General features: G+C 43.2%; 1 protein-coding gene across 7 annotated transcripts in view; it reads left to right on the forward strand.

Annotated features, from left to right (window-relative positions):
- Positions 1 to 25,521, forward strand: part of EPHB1 (EPH receptor B1) — a 324,932-nt gene that overhangs the window by 76,194 nt on the left and 223,217 nt on the right. For all 7 annotated transcript variants that reach the window (XR_013393169.1, XR_013393166.1, XR_013393167.1 and 4 more), the window contains exon 2: positions 24,585 to 24,649. Coding sequence is in view for 3 of the 7 variants with exons in the window: in XM_028730892.2 (XP_028586725.2) it covers positions 24,585 to 24,649 (65 nt within the window). In the remaining 4 variants the exon portion in view is untranslated. The remainder of the gene's footprint in view (positions 1 to 24,584; positions 24,650 to 25,521) is intronic.

A 25,521-nucleotide genomic window follows, 5' to 3' on the forward strand; every position in this document is an offset into this window, starting at 1 on the left:
CCTAATTGATGCTACCCTGTGATTTGCATTCTATTCTTATGTAGATATTCTGGCTTCTGCGTCAGGTTATATAATCTTTATAGACACAGCCGCAGGAGGCAGTGATTGCCACTAATCTAGATGGCTTTTAACGAAGATTAGATGAATTCTTGGAGTAGAGGGCTATTGAAGACTGCTAGCCATGATGGCTATGCTCTGTCTCCACAGCTGGAGGCAGTTGTTGGCATCCGTCTGTCTTGGGAGACATTGGAGGAGTGCACCTTTGGGAGAGAAGTCACACCATTGGAAAGTTACAGTGCCTGCTGTGGCTGTAGAGATGGACATGGGAGAGACATGTTTTGTTGCAGCTGGAGCAGATGAAGGTGTCTGGTTGTGCTATTGCAAGATGCGCCATGGCAGCTCTCCTCTGTGCGCTCTTCCCAGTGGTCGTTTCTCCTCTAGTCACTGGTATGGATGTATACCAGGCACTGTGGTCATCTGTAAAGGATTCCCAAATGGCAGGGTTGATGCTGACAGCCTTCAAATTACATTTGGTCTGCTGGGGGCCGGGGGCCTGAAGCCAGTTCACTGTAGAGCACATCCTTGGGGATCCTGCCATTTTGCAGTCTGTGTACATGACCAAGCCAGCATAGTTGTTGATGAGACAGGAGTGCAATGTGGGCTTGGGAGAGCACATCCTTGTTTAAGACTCTTAAACTGCCATGTGATGCCCAAAATCTTCTTGACATAGTGCATGTGGAAGGTATTGAGGCATTGCTACTGGTGGGTGTTAGTTGCCCATGACTCAATTCCACAAAGCAGTGTGCTCAGCACACAAGCCTAGTAGACCTTCATCTTAGTACTGGATGTTAGCATCACATTCTCCCTTCCCTTTTGGAGAGGTGAGCCATTGCCATGGCTGCCTTCCCCACCACACCCACTATTAACTGATTTTAGGAGAAGAAAGAAATGTCAGGAGAGCCAGTCATCATGTTCTCCCACATAATGTGTAGTTTGGCCCTGACTGATAAGAGGAGCTATATGGAACATACCACAGCATATGCACAGATGACTTTTGCAATAAAAAGTTGTGATTCAGAGTCTAGGGGCGAACATGTTTCAGGCTTTGATCTGTTGGAGTTACAAGAGCAGCCCTTCTGCTGCCTCCCTCGTAAATTTTTGCTCATATTTCACAACAGCAGTTTGAGCTTTCAAAAGGGGAATGATAACTACCAGTTGGCTCGTAAGCTCTTAAAAGTCATAGAGTGTGCTAATGTACCACAAGCATAAACTTCTCTGTGCAGAAGAGCCAGCTAAACAATTTTGCACCAAATAAATGAGATACAAAACCTTTTGTTAGAGTAGCCCATTGTAGGTAATGACATTACTTTTTCATTTCTGTATTGTAGCCAACATTGCTCAAAGTTGACAATAAATAGAAATATCACCCAACTTTCATAAATGGTGTAGCTGGGTACCTGTGTATTTGTGGCAAACACGATTGTTACATACAGCTTAAGGAAGCCAACCTTGGATACAAATTAGCATGTTTGGGATGAAATCAATTTGTTTTGTAATAAGAATATTGTAGGATCAACACTAGAGATGTAAGGAGGGAGCAATTTCTGTCGTGTTCAGTGTTTGTCACAATCAGTGCTGTTTCCATTCTTCTGTAGTTCGGCTTCAGCTAAAACCTGTGTGGTTAATCTTCATTTCCACTATTGCTGAAACTAATGGAGTTAATTATGCAGTCAATTTCAACACATTTCAATGGAAGGCAAACATCAAAAACGATGCAGAATATAATGCAATTATTTACATAATGTTTGCAGACTAAAAAAATGATAGTGAATACCGCTCATACTCGCTTGCATGAATTCCATTCCTGACTCTGATGAGCATGCAAATTGTGGAAATTTCCACTCCAATTTCCATTTCTGATGGAATTCTCCAACATCCCTAATCTACATTGTCTGCTTTGATTGATGCAACAGCTGGTTGCAGTCATGCCACGAGAGCAAGTTCTTACATCTGTAGTTTGTCTCTGCAGGACCACTTTGTCCCTTTTCTCTACACTACTGGCATTTTGTGTGCGTGTGTTTGGGGGAATACCTGTTTTTGAAGAAAGTGTGAAGCCTTTCTAGAGAAAATGGTGCAAGAAAATGAATCACGCTGAATTGCTAAGCAAACTGTGAAATGTCATGAAGTCTAGATAAATGTTTTGACGTTACCCTACTCCTCACAGTCTTTTCTTTGCTGGCACGGGCCAAAAGAATGACGCTGATGAAGAGGGGGAGATAGAAAGAGGCTAATATGGCGCAATGATCAGAATGTTCTGTTTGGGCACAGAGACCCAGGTTCATATTCTTAAGGAGTCTGGCAGGTGGAGCCTTGTGAGAAGTATAGGAAAGTAAGCAGAAACTCTAAAAGGACCTTATGCATTGAGAATGCTTATTATGAACATTCAGAAGAACATGAAACTGCTCCTGATGCAAGGATGTGGAACCTGTGGCTCTCCAGATACTGCTACATCACTGACCATGATGGGACTTGTAGTCCAAAACATCTGAAGGGCACCAGGTTGGGAACAGTTACTTTAAATAAATAAATATCACAGTGTTCATGCCCAAGGCAGGACACTGTGCTGAAGAGAAGATTTGAAACCACCCACATTTACCTATGGCAGTTTTCCCCAACCTCATGCTTTCCAGATATTTTGTAGTACCACTCCAGTCATTTCTGACCATTGCCCATGCAGCTGATGGGATCCAAAATACCTTGAGGACACTAGGTTAGCCTATGATGCTCCTCTACACTTCTCTGATCAGCTCAACCTCTCTATGTGAAGACATCTCAATTATTCATGCATTTGCTTCCAGCACCAGCAGGTCTAAAAATGCAGAGGAGACCTTTCTGATGAGAGAAGTCCCAGACTTCCCAATAAAGGTATAAAAGACTCGCTGCTCTTTCTCAGGGACTGAAATGGAAATTGGGGTATATTTGTCGTGGGCCAGGAGTCAGCTTCGCCTGCTAATCAGCAGCTTGAAGGGGGAGAAGGCGGAATGACTCCATTTGCAGTTGATCAGCCTTCAAGGATAGGAGGAGAAGGCACTGATGAGAACTAGCTGGCTTTAGCCTTCTTAAAGATAGTTCTCAGCAGCAATCAGATGCTGGAAACAATCCCTGTGGTTTGTGACTCTGCTGCTTCTTGCTCTCCATCTGGACCCTTGATTCTGTGATCATCTGGATTTCCTGATCTCTGGACTGTCTTACTATGTGGATTACTGCCTGCCCGACCCTTGGAATATACTTCAGGTGTGGATTCTGCTCTCAGGCCAGTGTTGCTCAGAGACTCCTAGCCCCTGCTTGCTCAGCAACTGGACTCTGATGGGGCGATGACAATTTTACTATTTCTCCAGGCTCTTTATGTTATTTAGAGGGAATGAACATACTGAAAAGTAATGGGTTGTTGCCGTTGTTGTTTAAAGTGAAGCAGTGTTTGGCACTAAACCTTCTTTGTAAACAGGCAGTTGGCAAGGTTAGGACACCAGAGTTGCCTGCCATTTTGAGAGTGCATTTGAGCATTGAGGGTGAGGGCCATCCTAGACATGATGCCAACTACACAGCCCACAGCTACATGAGTGGTTGGCAGCTTTTTTAAAGTTCTTTTGGTCTAGAATCAGAACCCTGGTGGGCATAGGAGGACTTTCACATTTTCCTCCCACCGCTGACTTGATTCTCAACAGGCTCCTGTGACTTCTGTGCTAGAAAGAAGGCTTCCATTGGTTCAAATGGGATTCTTCCTTTTAATTCAGGAAACTAGTGTGGGCCCCTGGTCTGGACTAAGTGCACAGTAGGGGGGAAAGTTAAAGCTCCTGATTTTGCTGCCAAAGTTCTAGATTGGGAAATCTGTGCTTGTTTCACTAAAAAAAATAAAAAATCATTCACAAAAATGTTAACTTTCTGAATGGTGTTAGATCTAGTTTGGCCCTGAGTAGCAGACATGGAAAAATATTCCCAAGGAAGAAACATCATTTTTAAAGGACCCGCCTGAGTTTCCCCCTACATGATTTGAAAGTATTATAGTTGGTGTTTTCAAATATACAATCTTTTTGCTGGGATGAATAATGGGAAATCTTTTCTATTGATTGTATATTCTTAGCTATAGCTTTCACCATCTATCTAATGTGGCCTAAGAAGCATAAATAGCTCAGTGCATGTCTATGGTGAGCAATCTCTGTCGATATTTCTTTTACAGAACTCGAACTCCTCTATCACATCCCTTCAGCTTTTTATCTTGAGGAAGATTATTATTTTAGCCCTGATTTAATGGAAAATGACCTTTTGTGCACTAGAAGCAGAAAAGACCTGCTTATTTAGAACCTATTTAATATTTTAGCCCTTTTTGATAAATGCTCAGAGTAAAGCATTACTGACTGCCTCAAGGTGGATTTCTGTACAATGATTTCAATGTAACCAGCACTAGAAGAGGCAGTAATTTGCTGTATTTTTCTCTCTAGGTAAGGGATGCTGTCCATTCATGAAAACAGAAAACACTGTACTCGGGTTTAAGGTTTATTCTGTTTTCCTGATTCTCCCTAACCTCAGAGCACATTTTATGTGATCTTTCATGTGATGTAAAAGCCACTTCAGGAAATAAAGTGGAATCTAGTGGAAGTCCAGCATTCATTTCTGTCTTCATTGTGTCCAGAAAAAAAAATCTATTTGCAATCCCCTTAGCCCAGCAAATCTGTGGATGAAATTTGGGGCAGTATCCCTTGCAGTCATCTTGCAATGGAATCCACTTGTAGCTGAGCTCCAGCTAAAGGGGAACTTTGCAGATGGACTTTGACAGTAGTGCAGCGGCGTAGCGTGGGTTGTCAGCACCCGGGGCAAGGCAAGTAATTTGCGCCCCCTAACCCGTGGATTTGCGCCCCCTAACCTGTGGATTTGCGCCCCCTAACCCGTGGATTTGCCCTAACCCCAGATATTGCGCCCGGTGCGGCCGGCCCCCCCCTGCACCCCCCACGCTACGCCACTGCAGTAGTGAACCCCTTTAGATAAGTCTATGGCTGCCTACTTATATGGTGGTCATGTGAGGGCCAAAGGCTGTCCTTTAATACCACTCCTAGTGCAGGTTCTAACAGTGAATGATTTGTATTTTTATTTAAAATTGAATTCTCCATTTCTTTGTTGTAGTTTTTTCTCTCAACCAAACTGGTCTTTCTCTCCCTTTTTTCTCCCAAGATGCACTGCTTCTCAATTTTCTTTCTTCTGTTCTCCTCCTGCTCTCTTATCTCCCACTCTTGCCAACACCTCTCTATGTAATTTGTTTGCAGGCTGGTTGTCTCTTTGATTTACTGTGTCTTTTCTCAATAGGATTATGATAAATGGATTGCTTGGCTCAGCGAGAACTAGACCAACACTATTTACTCAGGCTAGGTCAAGCCCATGCAAACAGACGAAAGGCACTCACCCTCTTCTTCCCCTTGCTCTCCATGCCTGCAATTTGCGCTCCTTTTCCTGCTGAGCACTCACTGTAAGGTATCACAGCTCCATAGCCATCAATACCTACAGAATGCTGGATGTCACACAGTGGACCTTTGGGAATATAACCCTATAAATGAGGCAGGGTGTATCTCCCTACAGAGAAAGGAAAAATAAAAAAGGTTCATATGGAGTGTTATCAGCTGACACTGTATAAATCCATGGTTTTTGCAATTCTAAGTAAAGGTTAATCATGGGAGTGAGCAGCTATGTGGTAGGAACAGCCTTGACTATGGATGGGGGTGGAGGAGGAATTCATTTGGTTTGTATTTTAATGTGAATCTACCAACTTTGCACTTCCAGGAACTGAAACACAGCTCTCCTGCAAAATTCTCACTTCTTCGAATTTTGTGGCGCATAGAAAATGTGTATATATATGAAAATAACACAAAAATGCATTCTATTAGGTGGAAATTGCTTGCACAAATGCATATGCTAGGCAAATTTGCATATAAAATGTATAGAAACCCAGGAATGGGGAAATCATGCCCCTTCCAGGTTTAACTGGACCGCAACTTCAATCAGCCCTAATCAACATAGCCATTAGCCAGGGATGATGAAAACTGCAGTCATATAACCCTTGGGGTTGGTGATGAGGACAAGTTCCCCACCCCAGATTAACCTTTTTCTCCACCAATGTAATTAATCCTTCTTTAAAGCTAGTATCTGGTGACAATAAAGTCACATCTGATGGCTTTGAATTTCACAAGTTATTGTGCATTATGTGAAGATATTATTTTTTCTCTCCGTCCTGAGCCCACTGTTAATCAGGTCCATTAGATGTCCTTAAATCCAAGGATTATGAAAGGGTAAGAAGAACTACCCCACTTTCTTCCCATCACTTGTAGTTTTATAAACCTCTTTCGTGTCTGTTCCTTACTTGTTGTTTTCCTAACCTCCAAAGGCCTCCAGTAGCTTGAGTGTTTTCTCAGAGGCAAGAAGCTCCATCCCTTGGCTCACTTTTCTTTCTCTTTTCTGCACCTTTTCTCATCTCTTTCCCCCATCTATGTTCTGTGAGCTCACACATGGAATCAGGGCATACACAGCTCCTGCCTGCGCCTTAATGATACTACTACATGTAGCCTCTCATCTTGCTCTTTAGAAGGAAAAACCTGCAATAGATCCACAATAGCGACGAGGTGTTATGAGGGGTTTGATGTATTTATAAAGGCCAGTGAAAACACTTCATGATGGATTTATAGAGGTGTGTAAAGCTTTTCCAGTGCTTTGAACTTGTTTGGCTATTCTGGGGGATAATTCTTGATCATAGTGAATCTGCGAGAGATTGATGGGGCTTGCTCGTTATGTACTTGCCGCGTTGTTCTGCGGTAATTCTGGAGCAGCAAAATGCACCATTAAAGGCAAAGAGCCACGGGAATGATGGGCCATAATTAGTTGTTGCCGTAATAGTTTTGATTGAATGTGTATAGATATTGTAAGCAGCTCTTTTGGGAACCAGTGCTCTTAGGGAACTGTTAAGCAGAGCGGTGCTTAGCGAATGAAAAAGGGGTCATCCTGCTCTTACCCAGCCTGCCTCTCCAGAGCCATAATTAAAATGTCTGGCAGTTATGGGAGAGCTGTGGAAGAATCATGTCAAAGTGTTCAAAACATGCTATTCTTTCGGAGAGAGGCCGGCTCATTCAGAATGCAAGAGAGCACAGCTGCGCTTGCTCTTCCTCCAAATTGGGAATGAGAAGTGGGGCGGGGGAACCCACTGTGCTTTCTGCTGGAAATAGTCTTTCTGCAGGTCCACACGGCATCCTTTTAAGGATGCCAGTGATTGGTCTACTGGGATGTATGCATGTTACATCTATTCATTTAGCAAAGTTAGAAAGCATAGAGCACTCTAAAGCAGTGTATATCATAAAACCGTAGATAAATCACAGCTGAAATCCTTAAAACTATTTACGAAAGCAAATATACATGAAATAGCTAGCAACAAAAACCCAAAGAGAACCAATGGAATTTTGGAAACAAACACGGGCAATGGAAACAAACACGGGCAACTAAATTACATGTGTGGGTTGGCTTGCTGAAAAGTTTCATGGCACACTTTGTACTTCGCCAAATCTGTTGGGGATCAGTCAGTAAACAGTCCAGTCTTGTCAGATTTTAAGGCCGGAATATTCTACACATTTCTTTAGCTAAGAAAAGGAAAAGCCCAAGTGAAATTGTGCTGATTCTTAACATAAAAGCTGTAAAGAACTAGATTTTATTTTGATCTATCTGCTTTTCCTATCGGTGGGTATGGTCTTTTTGGAGAAAAGAAGGTGTTTGTGTGTGTAATAAAATTGTTACGGTATGTTATATACGGTCCTTCAACATGGTAGAATTGGGGATAACATCTGGGAACTTGGGAAAGCTTGTTCTAGACTCTTTCCAGCTTGGTGTCACAACTGAAACTGTCTTGGCTACCCTGGTAAATGATCTCCACTGGGAGAATAATGGGAGAGTATGACCTGAATATTTTAGTAGCTTTTGATATAAATCCTCCATGATACCCTTCCACTGGTTAGTTTAGGGGTAGGAGGACACTTCTTTCCAGTGGCCTTGCCCCTATCTGGCTAGACTGTGGGCTTGGGACACTACTGTTGGGCCCCATGGGAACTATTCTGGGGGGTAATGTAGGAGACTTCTCTTCTGTAGTATTCAACACCCACATGAAACTGCTAGATGTGATAGTAACGGGGATCTATTATTAGGGTGTATTGATTTTGCTGTAGGCCACCTTGTTGGAGAGGCCGACATTGAAAGGCACAACACAAATTAATTAGATATTGAATGATTGTAATAATAGTGTTCTAGCTCTCTGTAGACTTTTTTTAATTAAACAAACCTATATTAAAATTTTCATTAAATGAAGAGAGCAAAGTGTAAAAAGAGGCGTATTAGCTCTCAAAATCTATTCATAATTATTTCATTGAATAAGAAGCCAATTACATTGTGTAAACATTTTGGTTGGACTAATCTTCCTGTTGCTTGTAGGCATTATGTTCTGAAGTAAACCGACAGCTGATATATGTACACACACACATCCCTTAAGTCCTTGTACCCTATCATAGAACAGTAGCTTGTTATCTAAGTAGTTAAGTTAATGTTTTGTCGGTGCTTTTCGTTACAATTCTTTAAAACTGAAATACCGTTAATAAAATCTCCATGATAGTTGCTTCTGGATTTTATTTTTTTTAAGTGTGGTCAGAATTTCTTTTTAAAAAAATAAACTTTTAACTTTTTAAAACTGAAAGTTAGATTTTACTAGGAGTGCAGTTCCCATCACCATGTTGATTACTTGTGGGGGGAGGATTAGGATGGCACAGGATTACCCCTCCACCTGCTTCTCATTGGTGGGGTGGGGGTTCCAGCTTTGCCAAAGTGGGTGAAAAGGAACATAGGAAGTAATGGCTCTTCTGCCAGCAGTAGATAGTGGAATGCCCTAAACTGGGGTTTTATAGGATGGCATGGATGCAAGTCAGGGACCACTTTGAATCCAGAGCCTCAAAGATCCTATTTTCAGGTTATGCCTTGGATCACAAGTTCAAATCCATAATATTTTCTCTCTCTCTCTCTCTCTCTCTCTCTCTCTCTCTCTCTCTCTTTCTCTCATTAGTTCAAAAGTGTGTGATATGCTTAAATTGTAAGGGGCTGCTGAAATAAACACAGATTCTGAATTCCCTAACTTGATTTTTCATTACCAGATCAATACTGCCCAAAGAAAGTTTTAATTAATATCAACCACATTTTTAGCTGCAAACTCTTAAGTCCCACACAGTTACGTTTTCCATGACTGCTCCTTAAATTTTTCCCAGAGGCCCATGGTTTCCTGCTTCATTTTTGCCTCTTAGACTCTGTTATCTGTCAGGTTTCCAGAGCAGCCGTGACACTGTCTTGTTCCATTATTCTCCCGTCTGCAAATATTACCCATTCCTTCCCTGTAACTGTCAGACTCATTCTCAATGAGGGAAACCTGAGGTGGAGATGTGGGCTGCAATCCTATACCCAATTACCTGTGAGTAAGCCCCACTGAACTTGGTAGGACTTACGGCTAAGTAAGTTAGATATGCAGTCCTTGGAGTGGATCATAGCTGATTACCTCTATTTCATAGAGAATAACCCTCAAGCAGAATGCATATCCCAGCAAGATTGGAAAAGGAAGAGCTAAGATACAGCAGGATTTTCTTTAGCTGTTGTGCACTCACTTATGTATACCAACTGGCATTTGACTCTTCCTTGCTGTTCCTGCTAGTCTTCCTCTTTGGGGTGTGTGTTACACCTCTTTGCCCTCAGCGACCCTGGCATATTGATTGCAGTAACTGGAATTTTCACATGGGCCCATCCAACTTCCGCGGAGCCATGTTTCAGAGGCAGCTACATATAGGAAGGCAGGCAGGCTGGTGAGAAGCTTTGCTCCTCTTGGGACTGAACTATTCCTTCCTCTCCCCGCCCCCCCACAACACTCCGCTTCCCTCTCTCCCGAACTGATTTGTGTCTGGAACGTGAGAATAACATCACAGATGGATATTCTGCTCCTCAAAGAGTATGTTCGTGCATTTTAATTGCTGGCATCTTTACTTGTTACTGGTGTAATTGTGAGTAGACTTTGTTTTTGTATTGATAATTAGGGAGTAGAACAGATGGCGGAGGCTTAGTTTAAAGTAATGTGTCCATTAAAGAAAATCTACTGTATGCAGCTGAAGAGTCTTCACTCTAGCAGAACCTAGCGGCTTCTAACAATCCTCTTCTCCCTGGCGGAGTGGCTCAGGACTGGCAGAGGGTGGGATAGTACTTCCCCACAAATGCAACGGGGCTGGATATTTGGAATAAAGGGAGTGTGCCGGTTATCCCCCTGTATTTGCAGCAGGAGTCCAGAGCTCATGTGGCAGCTCACAGGCCAGCAGGCATCTGGAACGAGTTTCTTTAAAGGGAATGGCTTTATGAGCCACATGTAGCAATGATGTGCTGCCTGGGACTGGGAAGCATGGAATCAAGCACAGAAAGCCGGGGGAGGGGGGGGAGCAAGTTTGCTACAATTCTTCTAAGCTCCCAAAGATATAAGCTATCTTTGCAGAGCTGCAAAAGTTTAACTACAAAGTACTGACTTCTCTCCTCATCAAACCCTCTTCTCATTGCGGTGCTCCAGTTTATGGTGGATTTAAGATCTACCTCTCGGTATACTTCCTTATATGGAGTCTAGCTCATCCTTGGCCCCTTCAATTGTCTAAAACAAAGGCTGAGCAGGCAGCCAGCCCTTTAGCATACTCTGCCAGCCAGTCCCCAGCCAATATACTCTGCTGCACCACACACAGAGACACATCACTTGGAAATCATGAATACCCAAGTATGGGGAAGAATTGCTAGGAAAGCTAAACAAACAGGAAGTCATGCTTTAGATCATGAGTCCAAAGTTTAGAAAGCTAGTGTGGTGTAGTGGTTAAGAGCGGTAGTCTCATAATCTGGGGAACCGGGTTCGCGTCTCCGCTCCTCCACATGCAGCTGCTGGGTGACCCTGGGCCAGTCACACTTCTTTGAAGTCTCTCAGCCCCACTCACCTCACAGAGTGTTTGTTGTGGAGGAGGAAGGGAAAGGAGAATGTTAGCCGCTTTGAGACTCCTGAAAGGGAGTGAAAGGCGGGATATCAAATCCAAACTCTTCTTCTTTCTTTCTTTCTTTCTTTCTTTCTTTCTTTCTTTCTTTCTTTCTTTCTCTCTCTCTCTCTCTCTCTCTCTCTCTCTCTCTCTCTCTCTCTCTCTCTGCTGGAAGCAGACTGCAGACAGAAGGCAGAGAGGGAGAGCCATGCTTGATTTCTGTTAGAATCCAAGGCTGTTACTGGGAAAAGCAAGACGGTCAGGGGTGTTAACGTTGTGCACCCCTCCATTGTAGGCCCAAGTTATAGGTATATGTGTAAATAAACCATATAGCATAATGACCCCACAGTCTTAGCTGTCCCTCATTCCAAGGAAACCAAATCCTGGGCAAGTATCTGGAACTCCTGGAGTGTCACACTGCTTGGAGATTAGGGTGGCATGCAACATTATTTTGTAGCACTTGAGGTGTAGCAATAAACATCAAGGGAAATTGCAAATAGCCACAGGAACATAGAAAGCGGACTTCTACTGAGTAACACCATTGGCCCATCTAACTCAGTATTGTCTACCCTGACTGACAATGTCTCTTTTAGATTCCAGGTAGGAGCTTTCTCCAGCCCTACTTGGAGATGCCAGGGATTACCGTAAATCTGGGACTTTGGGCATCAAAAGCAGAATCCCTGCCCACTGATCTAATGCTGTACCATTGAGCTCCAGCTGTGGGGATGCTAAGATAGCAGTCCCCCCCAACCTTGTTCTCTGAGTGTATCCTACATTGGCCGCCCCGGCAATTTATGGCTTAATAAAATTGCCAGGAATGAGAGGGTAAAAGCAGAAGGAAAGTCAGGCTTGCACAACATCTTCCTCCTATGGTTTACTTCTGATAAATTCTGAGTAAGTGCTTTGGCTTTCTGGGCTGCTTCATTCAGCAGAATCTCTGAATTGTTTTTAGGACTTGGTAGTGGAGGAAGGACAGAGATTGCAACCGGCTCCTGTAACTAAAAGCTCCCAAAGTCTTTCCTTCAAGAGACTCCCTTCAGAGCTGTAACGCGTATTGAAGACTCTCTGGAGCACCCAGCAGGAATGGCATATGGGCACATAGCAGCAGGCACAGTGAAGGAACTGTGAACCTATTTTAGGAGGAAATATCACGTGAAACATTTGATTGGAAAGACATAACTCTGAAACTCTAGTGGTGTCATGCAGCGGCTTCACCTGGGTGTCTTGTGGACTCCCTTGGCAAGGATGATCAATGGCCCATCCTGTGGAAATCACTGTCCTTGGTTGTGGTCAGAATCACATGGGAGTACTTCTCAAGTTTCTGTCTTGTGCAGTCCAAATCTCCATATATGTATTTACTCAGAAGCAACGTCCTTTCTGTGTTCTGCTGGGCTTACCCCTAGCTAAGCATGCTTAGGATTGGAGCCTTAGTTTAGTGTTAAATATCTTCAACACATTTAAAAGTGTTTTCTCGCATCATGTTAGCAGCGCCTTCGAACCCACTTATGCTATTTGTGTGAAAGTGTGAATACTGTTAATGTGAGAGAAAAGGCAATTTTTTAAAAAAATTGTGCACATAGTCTATCTTATGTAGGTTTTATGTTTTGCTGCTGATGTAGGAAATGGAAATGCCCTTGTGTGGCAAGCATATGGAGTTTCATCAATTAAAATGATAAACTGCAAGAAAATAGAAATAGCAAGGGTGTTGTTGTTTTTTTTAAATTCAACAAAGGAGATAGGAAGCTCCAATACCATTCCTTCTAACAGGTGGTTGAGAGGAGAAGAACTATCTGGAGGAAAAGAACCTGGCATGGATGTCAATTTTAAAAAGTGAAAGTTGGGGAATAATTGCCTGTTTTCAAGCCCCTAACAATTTAGTATCATGGGCTGGGGGTAAAGTTGGGAGGATGCAAATGGTGAGGTTAACCCCCCCAATAATAATAATAATAATAATAATAATAATAATAATAATAATAATAATAATAATATTATTATTATTATTTCTACCCCACCCATCAGGCTGGGTTTCCCCAGCCACTCTGGGTGGCTTCCAACAAAAGATTAAAAATACATTAAAACATCAGTCATTAAAAACTTCCCTAAACAGGGCTGCCTTCAGATGTCTTCTAAATGTCATATAGTTGTTTATTTCTTTGACATCTGATGGGAGGGCATTCCACAGGGCAGGCGCCACTACCGAGAAGGCCCATTCCTCCCTGCACTACATACAGTTTTTTTGGAGGAACCACATCCCTCCATTACTATACGGAGAATGATTGGCAGCCAGCCCTAAACCTGAGCCTTTTAGTACTCTGTATGGTGCAACGTGGGTGGCGCTGAGGGACGTGGGTGGCGCTGTGGGTAAAAGCCTCAGCGCCTAGGGCTTGCTGATCGAAAGGTCGGCGGTTCGAATCCCCGCGGCGGGGTGTGCTCCCATTGTTTGGTCCCAGCGCCTGACAACCTAGCAGTTCGAAAGCACCCCGGGTGCAAGTAGATAAATAGGGACTGCTTACTAGCGGGAAGGTAAATGGCGTTTCCGTGTGCGACTCTGGCTCGCCAGATGCAGCTTTGTCACGCTGGCCACGTGACCCGGAAGTGTCTCCGGACAGCGCTGGCCCCCGGCCTCTTGAGTGAGATGGGCGCACAACCCTAGAGTCTGTCAAGACTGGCCCGTATGGGCAGGGGTACCTTTACCTTTATGGTGCAACAGGAGAAGGTCCTGCTGTGTGCCTTTCTTGCCTCCTCCCCATTCCTCAGTATTAACCACCCCCACAGGCCTGAGCACTTATCCTATTTCAGGATAGGTTAAACTTGGAGTAGGACTCCTCCTGCTAAGGCTATGGATCCATTGCAGGTCCCTACTCTCATTATGTCTGAACAGTATTCTGCCAGTTCTTTCACAAACATGAGTTACGCAGTTTAAAGTATGTTTCTGGACATTCTGCAAGTTCTCCATTCCTCAGGTTTGAGGACTTGTCACCAAAGAAGAGGAAACACATCGTTAAAAACAGGAGCAATTTGCATAAAATTAGCATGAATTAATTTGTATGGGTGGAATTTTATTTTAAAATAATTACCATAATTTAAACAGAAACAAAGTAATCTTATCATAGTGTGGAAGCCTATGATCATGTGACCTGTTTACCTGCTTGTTCTGCTGTCCAGGTGTTCACTGTTGATAGCAGCTCTGATCAAACTTCCCTTTCTCACCCCCAAAACAGATGACTGTCCTCCTTCAATCGGGGCAGGTGGCCATTCAAAGTTTGACACACGTGGTAGGAATAACTTTGTTTTTTTAAAAAGATATTTATTAAAGTTTTAGACAATAAAGCAAACTTCACATTCACAACCAAAAAGAAAATACACCATCACAATCAATCAAAAAAGCCAAAAAAGAAAAAAAATACAATAAAACCCCCATACAAAATAGAAGAAAAAAGACATAAGAAAAAAGAAATAAAAACATAAAAAACCAATTTCTTAAATGTTATTTTCGTAACCCTCCTTCCAGACTTCCTCACATCTCCCTTTTCTGTGTTCCCTTTTACAGAATCTTGTTCAGCAATACTTCACCCTCTTTCGAATCTTATTTTATATTATATATTCCAACTATTATGTCTCCAATTTTTCCCGTGGTAGGAATAACTTTGTAGCCTGATGGGCTAACGACTTCAAATAATAACTCTGCTTGGCTGGAATGGGTGGCGAATCCCTCAGAGTTTAGCTAGCTCCATTACTCAGACTTTTTGTTTCTTGGGATATAATTGTATTGTTTTTCGTCTTGGCTTCTGTTGCTTTTCTAGTCCGAACAGAAAAGCAATTTCTGGCACAGCTTCTGCATAGTCGGCATTTTACAGAATAGAGAAATCTGCTGAACTTTTGGTGGTGTAAGGATTTTAGTTCTCTCATGTTGGCGCTTGACATTTCCCTTTTCAAAGCAGCTGCCTCTGCACTGACTGACTCATGATTCCTCTGCAAAAGTGTATCACTCACTTGGCTGAACTTTTGATCGGCGTGAAACAAGCCAAACATATTGTTTTCCGTCTTTGGGGGCCTTTAGCCTTGCTCCCTGGTCTCTGGTGGCATCTCTTGGAATGATGCTGCTTTCTGCTTAGGTGTCCTAGTTGTTGGTGAATAAAGAAGGTCTACCTAGTGCTGGATCTCATTTGCCAAGTATGCCTGTTGGACTAGCACAAAATTATCTATCCTGGAAAATGGCTCTAATGCCTTTGTTGGTGTATGCTGACGGCTAGTTTTCATGCTGGAAGTCAATTCTGGATGGTATGTACTGTACAGCAAAGTCTATAGCAACATGACTTTTGCTGGACCGAAAACAATACAGTGGTACCTCAGGTTAAGAACTTAATTCATTCTGTAGATCTGTTATTAACCTGAAACTGTTCTTAACCTGAAGCACCACTTTAGCTAATGGGGCCTCCTGCTGCCGCCGCGCCACCAGAGCACGATTTCTGTTCTCATCCTGAAGCAAAGTTCTTAACCCGAGGTAATATTTCTGAGTTAGCGGAGTCTGTAACCTGAAGCGTATGTAACCTGAAGTGTATGTAACCCGAGGTACCACTGTATGTTAAAGAAAATCTTTAAAATGGCACCAGACATTGTGTGTGTATGACTTATTATTAATGGGTTTGTCAGTTTTACTAGTTTATTTAAAAGAGGACTGGGGAACCTGTGACCTTCCAGATGTTACCAGACTAGACCTCTCATCAGCCCTGACCATTGGCCACACTGGCTGGGCAGATTGAGCTGAAAGTTCAGCAGCATCTGGAGGTTCACCAGTTCACCAGCCCTGACCTAAGATAGCCAGCTGGTGATCTGTTTTCCTTTTTGTGTGCAATTTTTATTCTATCATCATAAACTGCTTTGATACTTTTAAACAAAATCATGGTATACAATTTTTTAAAAAATACATACTTTTTTTAAAAAAATATATCCTTCCTTTTTAACTAAAAAAGATTTCCATGGCAGCTCACAAACTTTAAAAATCCAAATCCACGTTAAAAAGATTAACAAAATAAAATGCCACAGCAAAACAGGAGCAGGAACGAGCGGAGCGTTTTGTCAAACTCAGAAGCTCCCCAAGGACCTCAGGAGAAACCCAGTCTGTGCTCAGCAACAGAGAACAATCAGGGAGAGCTTCTCCAGGGAGGGAGTTACCCAGTTTGGGGCATATCCAGCAATAGCCATGAACACATTTCCTGTACTGGTGCCAGTCATGCTCCTGGGAACTAATGCCGTCATACAGAGGGTGGGGAGGGAGAAAAGAAACCCAACTTTATGTAAATTCTTGGCTAAATTATCTGCTGCTCTGTAAGAAAAAGATCCTGAAAGGGAATCTTTCAGGGGGGAGTCTGGCATTGCCACCCCATCAACAAACCAGAAAACGGTGTTAGGGTTTTTAATTAAAGAGTTAGGAACAGACTGTTTAGGAAATACATAAAATAGATTGGATGGAGAAAAGTTGGAAGGAAATTGGGGATGTGAGGGCAGGATGGAAAGACGGGTGGGGGGGGGCGTGAAACATCTGACAACAACAAAGCAGATGAAAGAGCTGCTGGGAGTGAAAGAGGGAGGCATAGAAGGGGAATAGAGATGGCTCTGAAGCTTCTTGTCTGATTAATGATGCTCAGGCTGTGATCCATTGTAATCCTCTCATTAGCAAGCTGAGAAAAGTAATTTTACACTGGCCCCTGACCACCTTTCCCACTGCTTTTCTCCCCCACCAGTGATTGATTGTGCTCGCAGATTCTTTGTTGTCCACATGCACACGCGGCCAAGGTGGCACTTTAGGAGTTGACGCAGAACTTGGTCTCCCTCCTGCAACACGGCAAAGTTTCGGCTTGGCTAGCAGACCACTGTTTCTGAAACTCGCGGATGTTTATAGCAGGAACTAGTGATGGAGAAACTTATTTATCTGTCGATGAAATTAACCACCACTTAAATATAGGGCACTTGAGGTTGCTTACAACAACTAGCATAAATCAATAATAAGTTTATTTGTTTAAATGACTTTTTAGACTGCCTTTTAGCCCTCACTAAGCAATTCCTAGCAAAGAACACATGGTATACCATCAAAATTAGAATATGTTAAAATTCCATTTTTAAAAAGGTAAAGTACCACCAACAGAGCACCCATTTCTTTCTAAGATAGGGTGAGAAACAGAATGTGGCCAGTGGGCCAGATTCTGATCTCTTCTACCCACTGCTGGCCATTTTGACAGGCGGGTGGGTGCACCCACCTGTCAATCACAATCCCATTGTTGTTGTTATTTAGTTGTTTAGTCGTGTCCGACTCCTCGTGACCCCATGGACCAGAGCACGCCAGGCACTCCTGTCTTCCACTGCCTCCCGCAGTTTGGTCAGACTCATGTTTGTAGCTTCGAGAACACTGTCCAACCATCTCGTCCTCTGTCGTCCCCTTCTCCTTGTGCTCTCCATCTTTCCCAACATCAGGGTCTTTTCCAGGGAGTTTTCTCTTCTCATGAGGTGGCCAAAGTATTGGAGCCTCAGCTTCACGAATCCCATTAGGTGACCCAAAGTTAGAGAAAATCCTTTGTGGATGTAGCTCAAGCTGCAACTGCAGAGGGACTTCCTTTGCACTTAGAGCAACCCAACTTTGGGCAAGGATTGTGAACTCTGTAGCATAGCCAGTCCCATTGGAGCTTGCTGTCAGCACTGTTCAGCTGTCCCCATTAATCAGGCATATGATGGTGGGTACAGGGCAGATGAGTACAGTTTGAGAGAAGAGGCCTTGAGGGTCAAATCTGGCACCTGGGCTGGGCCAAATGTGGCCTGCGTGCATTTCCTCACCTCTGGCCTAAAGTATTCTTATCCACTCTGGTACCTTCCAGTTGTCTGGGGGTCCAACTCCCATCAGCTTCAGCCAGCATAGGCAGTGTTCAGGCATGATGGAAATTGTGGTTCAAAACCTCTGACGAGAACCCGGGTTGGGAAAGGCAGCTCAAAACAAATGTGCAAAAGTCCTCCTGGTCACTGCTACTGTCTGTCTGTGGGCCAAACAAGGTCCAGAATTACCCTTGTGTACCTGGCTCCATTGAAAAAATGCAACTCCCTTTAGAACAGGTTGAGGATCTGGAAAAGAATTTGGAGTTGTGAATCATGAAATCTCAAGAGCAATGCCAAACAGGCCTTATTTATTCTGAAATCCTCAGTTTTCCCCAAGCCACATTTATGATTTGTGGAGCCTGCCGTTATTTCTGTGCAAAGGAACTCCATGGCACTGGCCTCTTTACTTGGACTTCATAGGGGTGTGCGTGCGCATAAATGGAAGGAACTGTGAGCAGGAACAAATTGCCTGTAAGTCGGTTCTTAAAGGGCAATAAAGCTGTGGCAGTGAAATTATCATGGACATCTTGAAATTCCAATTAAACACACACACACACACACACACGCTCCACATATCTGAGAGTAAAGGGCAGAGCTGTCTGAATTCAAGGATGTGGCTTACAGCACATCCAGAATCTTTCCCTTTAGAAATTAATCTCTGGTGAGTTCTGGCAGAGAGAGAGAGAGAGATTTGCTAGCTCTTTTTACTGGCCGTGCTTCTATACCAACAGGAGCCTGCCATGAAGAAATCCTGCTTTTGAAACCCTCCCTGTCTTTTATCTCCACATGCCGAAAAAAGCTTCACCTCCTTAATTTCTTCATTTCGGACAGCTTTTATAGGTATGGGAGCAGGGCCAGTGAAAACTCTCTCTCTCTCTCTCTCTCTCTCTCTCTCTCTCTCTCTCTCTCTCTCTCGTTTGTGCCTACTTTAAAAAAGAGAGTCAAAGAAAGGAGGCAAAAGAGACCATCTTTCTTCACAATGAAGTGCGTCACCGGGAGAGAAATTCTGAGCCTAACGCTCTACAGATGTTCTGTATGGAGCCTTGGAATAGAGGGCACTCTAATTGACTACAGGTGTGACCCGTGACCAGGTAACATCCTCCCCTGCCTTGGAGAGGCTTACCAGAGGTCAGGTTCTAATCCACTGTCTTCAGAAGCTTTTATCCAGCATAAATGAGTGGGGCTGAGGAGGCTGAGCAAACTAAAGAGAAGAAGAAAAGGAGAAAACCCGCGCAGTAATAGAACCAAGCACTCATTTGTCATGTTAGAGCAAAGCTGTGTGACAAGCTGCGGCTGCTAACACTAATCCCCCTGTGTATTACAGTCATGCACTATAGCACAGATAAGGAAGCTGAGCTGTGAAGGAGGCAACACCAACTTACCCCACCCCGGCTGCCCTGCTTCTCGTAGCGGGGGATGATCGAGGGCGGGGGCGGGGGGGGGACACACACATACATATTTGTTCAGCAGGAATATTTCCCCCCTCTGTTGTTTGCCTGAACCACACAAGTCAACAGTTTCAAAGAACGCCAGCCACTGCCAAGTCTGGAGTGCGCAAAAGGGTTGCTCGCAGAGGAAGCACCTTGCAGCCTGGCTGAAGTTTATCAAAAGTACATTCCTGTGTCAGTGTTAAGTCAGAAAAACGTCCTCTGGGGAAGCAAGTCAGAAGCGTGCTGAGCCGCTGGACAGGAAGGGAAGGCAGAGGAGGGAAAATCCTTTTGACATCAACAATGGTTGTTGTTTTAAATAGAGCCTGGCCTATAATTGGTCACAGCCAATTGCCCTTGAAAAGAAACGGGGGGGGGGGGGATGATGGGTGAATAGTACAGATCCACTGTTGCAGCAAGATTACCGGCACTTAGGCTGTGCTTGCACTAGCGAGTTTGTTATCCTCCTGTTCCTATGAACATTGTGCCATGGTCCATAGGTGCATCTGTGGTTCATATGTCTACAGAGCTGCAGGGAAATTACTTGTGTGTTATTAAATATGTTCGCTGTGTGAAGTGGTAAGTAGGCTTACTTGTGTATCGAGTTAGACGCATTTGCAGGGAAAGTTATGACTTGAAATGGTTGAGTAGACTCTTCCCTGCCAGCTACAAGGAAGTCCACAGGAGGGGAAGCACAGGGGATCTGGTGCAGACTGCACCAGCTCTCAGGATGGAATCTGTGGAAAATGACTTGTGGTACATGCAAGAACATGGCTGATATGAACACACCTTCAGTGTTTGAAAAGATCATCATGGGTCATCCGTTGCAACTCAGAGCATGTCAAGTTAGGGGTTTCACACATTTATACAGTTCAGCCAATATCTGAAAACAAGATTATCACCTTGGGCTTGTTTTGCACCAAACCTGCACTGTCTGCACTGCAGATGTGAAAATATAACAGTTTGTGGCAAGAACCGCCTGTTCTATGTAGGGAAGGGAGGAGCAACAGGCGTGTACAGAACTGGTTGCCATTTTGTGCCCTTCTTCATTTTTTCTACACTTTTGGTTGTGGTACAGGAGCTTTCAAAACTATTGACAGAACGCAGGGCTGAAGGTAGGCCACCCAACATCTAATGCATTACTGGCAGGTTGTGGTGAAGTATTTTCTTGTAAATTTCCTCTTCAAGACTACTTGAGCCACTGCAGGTAATGACTATGTTTATTCAGCGCTGCTGCAACTCAGTTTTGATATGTGCTCAGAACATACACAGCATGAGCAGTTACTCTCCCCTTTCCATTACTCATTTACTTGTTTTTTTAAAAAATTTTTTTGGGGGGGATCAACATTCCTGCTTGACATACACATTGAAAAGTCAGGATTCTCAATCAAAATCCGGACCAGGTAGCAACTCTCTATCTACCGATAATATGTTCAGTTAAGGGCTCAGGGCTTTCAACGTTTTGAGTCACTAGCTTTGTATTGAAGTCAATAAGAATAGGCCTGGGTGAGCCTTGGGCTCATTCCCTCTCCTGTGGCATGACTGGGAGGAGGAAACTGAAAGCTATTCCTTCCATTTTTGATTAATCACAGTTTATTGTTACATATGAGGAACGTGGGTGGTGCTGTGGGTTAAACCGCAGAGCCTAGGGCTTGCCGATCAGAAGGTTGGTAGTTCGAATCCCCGTGACGGGGTGAGCTCTCGTTGCTTGGCCCCAGCTCCTGCCAACCTAACAGTTTGAAAGCATGTCAAAATGCAAGTAGATAAATAGGCACCGCTCCAGCAGGAAGGTAAACGGCGTTTCCGTGCACTGCTCTGGTTCGCCAGAAGCAGCTTAGTCATGCTGGCCACATGACCTGGAAGCTGTACGCCGGCTCCCTCGGCCAATAAAGCAAGATGAGCGCCGCAACCCCAGAGTCGTCCATGACTGGACCTAATGGTCAGGGGTCCCTTTACCTTTTTATTGTTACATATGAACCCTAAGCAGTCGTTAATCTTAACTATACTTTGTTGAAGCAAGCCAGTTTTATAATTATTGAAGTTTACTGATTTCAACCATACCACAGTTAAAATAACCATAGTTGGTTGGGTTCAGATGATGTCACAGTCTCTGTTTAATAAAAAAAAAAAGGAAGCAAAAGCTTCTACCTCCTTATGGCTTCTCTGGAGGAATAGTGGGAGAGCATGTGAGTCTGAGGCTCACTCCCATTTTGATAAACCACGGTTTAACATGCTGCCCAAATGCAGCCACATCTCCAGGGGATTACTGAAAGGGGAGAGTGGTTTTGTAAATCCCTTACTGACAAAACCCTGGTTACTTGAGTCTGAATAACAAATAGACTGTGAAGATGGTACAGTAATGCATTGAAGGAAGGCTTTGTGGGAGGTAGCACGAGGGTTTGCAGGGAGTTGGTTTGGAGGGAGATAGCACACTGCTTAAAATGAAGTACACTTAGAAGGATGTGGATGATTTCACAAAATTTAAAACTTTCTGCCTTGGGGTGAAAGGTGGTGATCTGAAACATTATAGCTTTCTAAGCTGTGAGATGTAAAGTGAGGAAATGCACAGGAAGGACAAATAGGGAACTGCTTGACCAGATGCTGGTGACAATTGTAATTTCCTTTTTCCAACATTTGGTGGAATTGCAGTAGACAAGCAACTTAATCTGTTGAAAACAAATAAATAAAACCTGGAAGATTTTTCTCCCCATCTGTCTGTCTATGTTTTTGTTGTTGCTATTATTGTTACTCTTAAAAACGAGAGTCTGGGAAAATATCAACAATATTTGTTTTTCGTTAAACAAAAAACTACACCAAAAATCCTGCCTTAAAGAAATAAAATTTGACAACACATTCTAATAGTGTTGTTTGATATTGGTGCTTCTGATTTTTTGCCAGCATGGGCAACGCATATAACCAACAAATCAATATATCTAGCAGATGCCAATATAGACAATAGGGGGGAAAATATATTACAGATTTGGTCAGTCAGCCACCAGCTATTCATGGAAATGCCAATAATTGACTACATCCATCCTCTTCACTGCCGGGCAAAACAAAGCAATTTGGGAATAGAGCTGCTGTAACTGGCATATTTATAGCCTCTAGTCTGGCATTTTGAATTCATTATGCTAGTTACATTCCACTTTTTAAAAAATTATTTAACATTCAAATGTTAGAGATGTGATAATGGAGATACGGGCTTAAGATAATAGGGAAACTGAGTCCTTTACTTGGACCACACTTTCAAAAGGGCTCTGGATACTGAAGCCTGGCAATTATTTTGGTGCCTAATTGACCAATCAACAGCCCTGTTAAACTGAAGTGTTAGAATTTAAGCTGATCCATTGATTTTATTTTTATTTTTTGCGGGGAAGGGGTTTACTTAGCATCTTACACCTATGTACTTCAGCTCTCTGCACCAAGGCTATACTTTATTTGGAGGTGTTAGCTAAAAGACCCAACAGGGTCAGTTCCTCCTTGCGATTCAGCCTTTTGTGTTTGAAGTGATGTAGAGAAAATGCAGCATGAACTCAGTCCCATAGATGTGAAGCCCACAGTGACTGGCAACAATTTCCAGGCCATCCAGATTTTCAGTTGCATTTAAGCATATATAAAATGGGTGTCGATGGTCAAAATTCATTTGTCTTCTGGTTAGGTTCAGTCCCTCAATCAAATTTACTCTACTTCCTTTAAATCAAGGTGTGGCAAAAGAGCAATTGGGTTGAAACTCAGTTAGTTGGACTCAGTTGCCACTGGAAGCAATGGGGCAAGTTCGCTATGGCATGATCTAAACCCTATTGATTTCATAGAATCACAGTGTTAGAAGGGGTCTTGTTGTTCCATCTGATCCAACCACTTGGTCTATGCAGGAAGTCCATAGCTAGAGCACCCTCAACAAGTGGATGTCCACCCTTTCTTGAAAACCTCCAGTGAGAGCCCATCACCTTCTTGGTGATTGATTCCATTGTTAAGTTGCTCTTACAGTACATAAATTTCTCCTAATTCTCAGCCACATCTACCCTCCTTTAGCCTAAGCCCATTCTGTGGGAACTAGGAGCGACTCATTTAGCCTGTATCTCACATCGTGCACAGTTCAACTTAAAAATAAAAGAAGCAGTAAGCTTTTAAAAAAAAAATATACAAAATCACCCCACATTATACTGCAGTCTTGTGTGCATTCTAGAAAGGCAAAAGATTGCTGCCAATCTGACCCTTTGAGGAATATTTTAGCTTCTCTCTCATCTGATGGCCTCAATCAGTGTACAGTGGATGCTCGGGTTGCGAACGTGATCCATGGGGGAAGCACGTTCGCAGCCCGCAGTGCCGCATCTGCGCATGCGCGGGTCATTATTCATCGCTTCTGGACATGTGCAAGTGCCAAAACCCGGAAGTAACCCATTCCGGTACTTCCAGGTTCAGTGCAGTGCGCAACTCGAAATCGTGCAACCCGAAGCATCTTTAACCCGAGGTATGACTGTACTTGTTTCATCAGTGCAAAGATGTTTAGCTTCCTCTCCCTCTAAATCTGTTCTGAGTTCCCCCTCAACCCTCTGGCGCAGATTAGGGGAGGGGCATGGGGGGCATGCACAGGGAGAGGAGGGGGAGTTCCATTGTGAACATGGAAATCCTTGTGCTAACAGAACAAGTGCATTGGATACTTCCCTGTATCTGTAAAGTCCTTGCTGGTGGGAGATGCCAACTTTATTTTAAAACCTAATAATCCTTAGCTAGTGTCTGGAGAGCATACTGGACCCTGAAAATAGAGAAAGCTCCCAACTAAATGAATGTGCACATTTTGCATTGACTTCCACAGAGGTAGCTATTAGTTGTAGCAAAACAAGAGTCTTGTAGCATCATAAAGGCCAATAAATTGATTATGCCAGATATTTTTATGGAGTAGGGTCCACTTCATTAGATGCGCCTGATGAAGTGGACTCTAATCTGTGAAAGCACATACCATAAGAGCATTCTTTAAAGTGCTTAGAAACTCTCTGCTATTATGTAGCCAAACTCCTAAATTGCAGTAAGCGCCTAAACTTGTGTCTACTTTCAGCAGTGATCATTTTCTATTGGTTTAGAATGAACATATATCTCCAGATACATCTTTGTAGTGTGTTTGCAATTTTATTCCAACTTCTGATTTGCTTAGTAATTCTTCTTTTTTCTTTTTTGTGGACTTCAGAAACCCTAATGGATACTCGGACAGCCACAGCTGAACTTGGATGGACAGCAAACCCACCTTCAGGGGTAAGTGGATATTTGGCATGTTCCTGTGTGTCCGCTGGTTGTTAGAAGGTCTGGTGGGGGTTGTTCTCTTTTTTTATTCACGTAGGTAATAATTTCATGTATATGTCAGCTTGAATGTGTTGTATAAAAACCCTTGATTAAAAAAGACTTAATTTCTCTTTTTTATGTTGACCCAAACAATGGCAAAATCAACAAGTTTCATTTTATGCAAACAATATTAGGTATCTTTTTTTCCAACAGGTGGACTGCTATAATGGGTGGAATGTTTTTTCTTCTTCCAGTAAATACACACACACACACACACAGAGAGAGAGAGAGAGAGAGAGAGAGAGAGTATATAAGCTTATGATTTGGGGCTGGTTCACAATTCTTTAAAAAAAATATTTCAGAAGAAGCTGTGGGCTGTCAATAATATTTAAACATTCAAAGTGACATATATGATGGGAACTTGACTCATGCCTCAGTCATCAGGATGCTATTTTTTTCTTTGTTGAAAAAAAGAATTTGGAATGAAAAGAAATCCCACTTGCTCTTTGGATTCCCAGATAATAATGAGCAACTCCCTTGGCAGGTCCTCTGGCTGCGTAGGGCTGCATGATGCAGCAATATGTGAGACACTCACTGCCTTGCCAGACTTGACTGTCATATGGTCCTATTTCCTTGAGAGTGGCTGTGTGTGGCAGGTGTGCAGCCCCTTTTTTTCAAGCCCACCTCTCTGCACAGTGGAGGCAGATTGGGCACTGCCTGTGTTGTGCTTTCAGTCAACCCAACACAATGATCTTTCACTGATGTGGGAAGTCAGTTATGTTAAGCTTTCCATTCTCTTCCCACCCCCCACCCCTGGCCACATCCCACAATGGGGCTGTTTTTCC

The sequence above is a fragment of the Podarcis muralis genome, chromosome 6 (genome assembly GCF_964188315.1).
Source record: "Podarcis muralis chromosome 6, rPodMur119.hap1.1, whole genome shotgun sequence".
Taxonomy (NCBI): Eukaryota; Metazoa; Chordata; class Lepidosauria; order Squamata; family Lacertidae; genus Podarcis; species Podarcis muralis.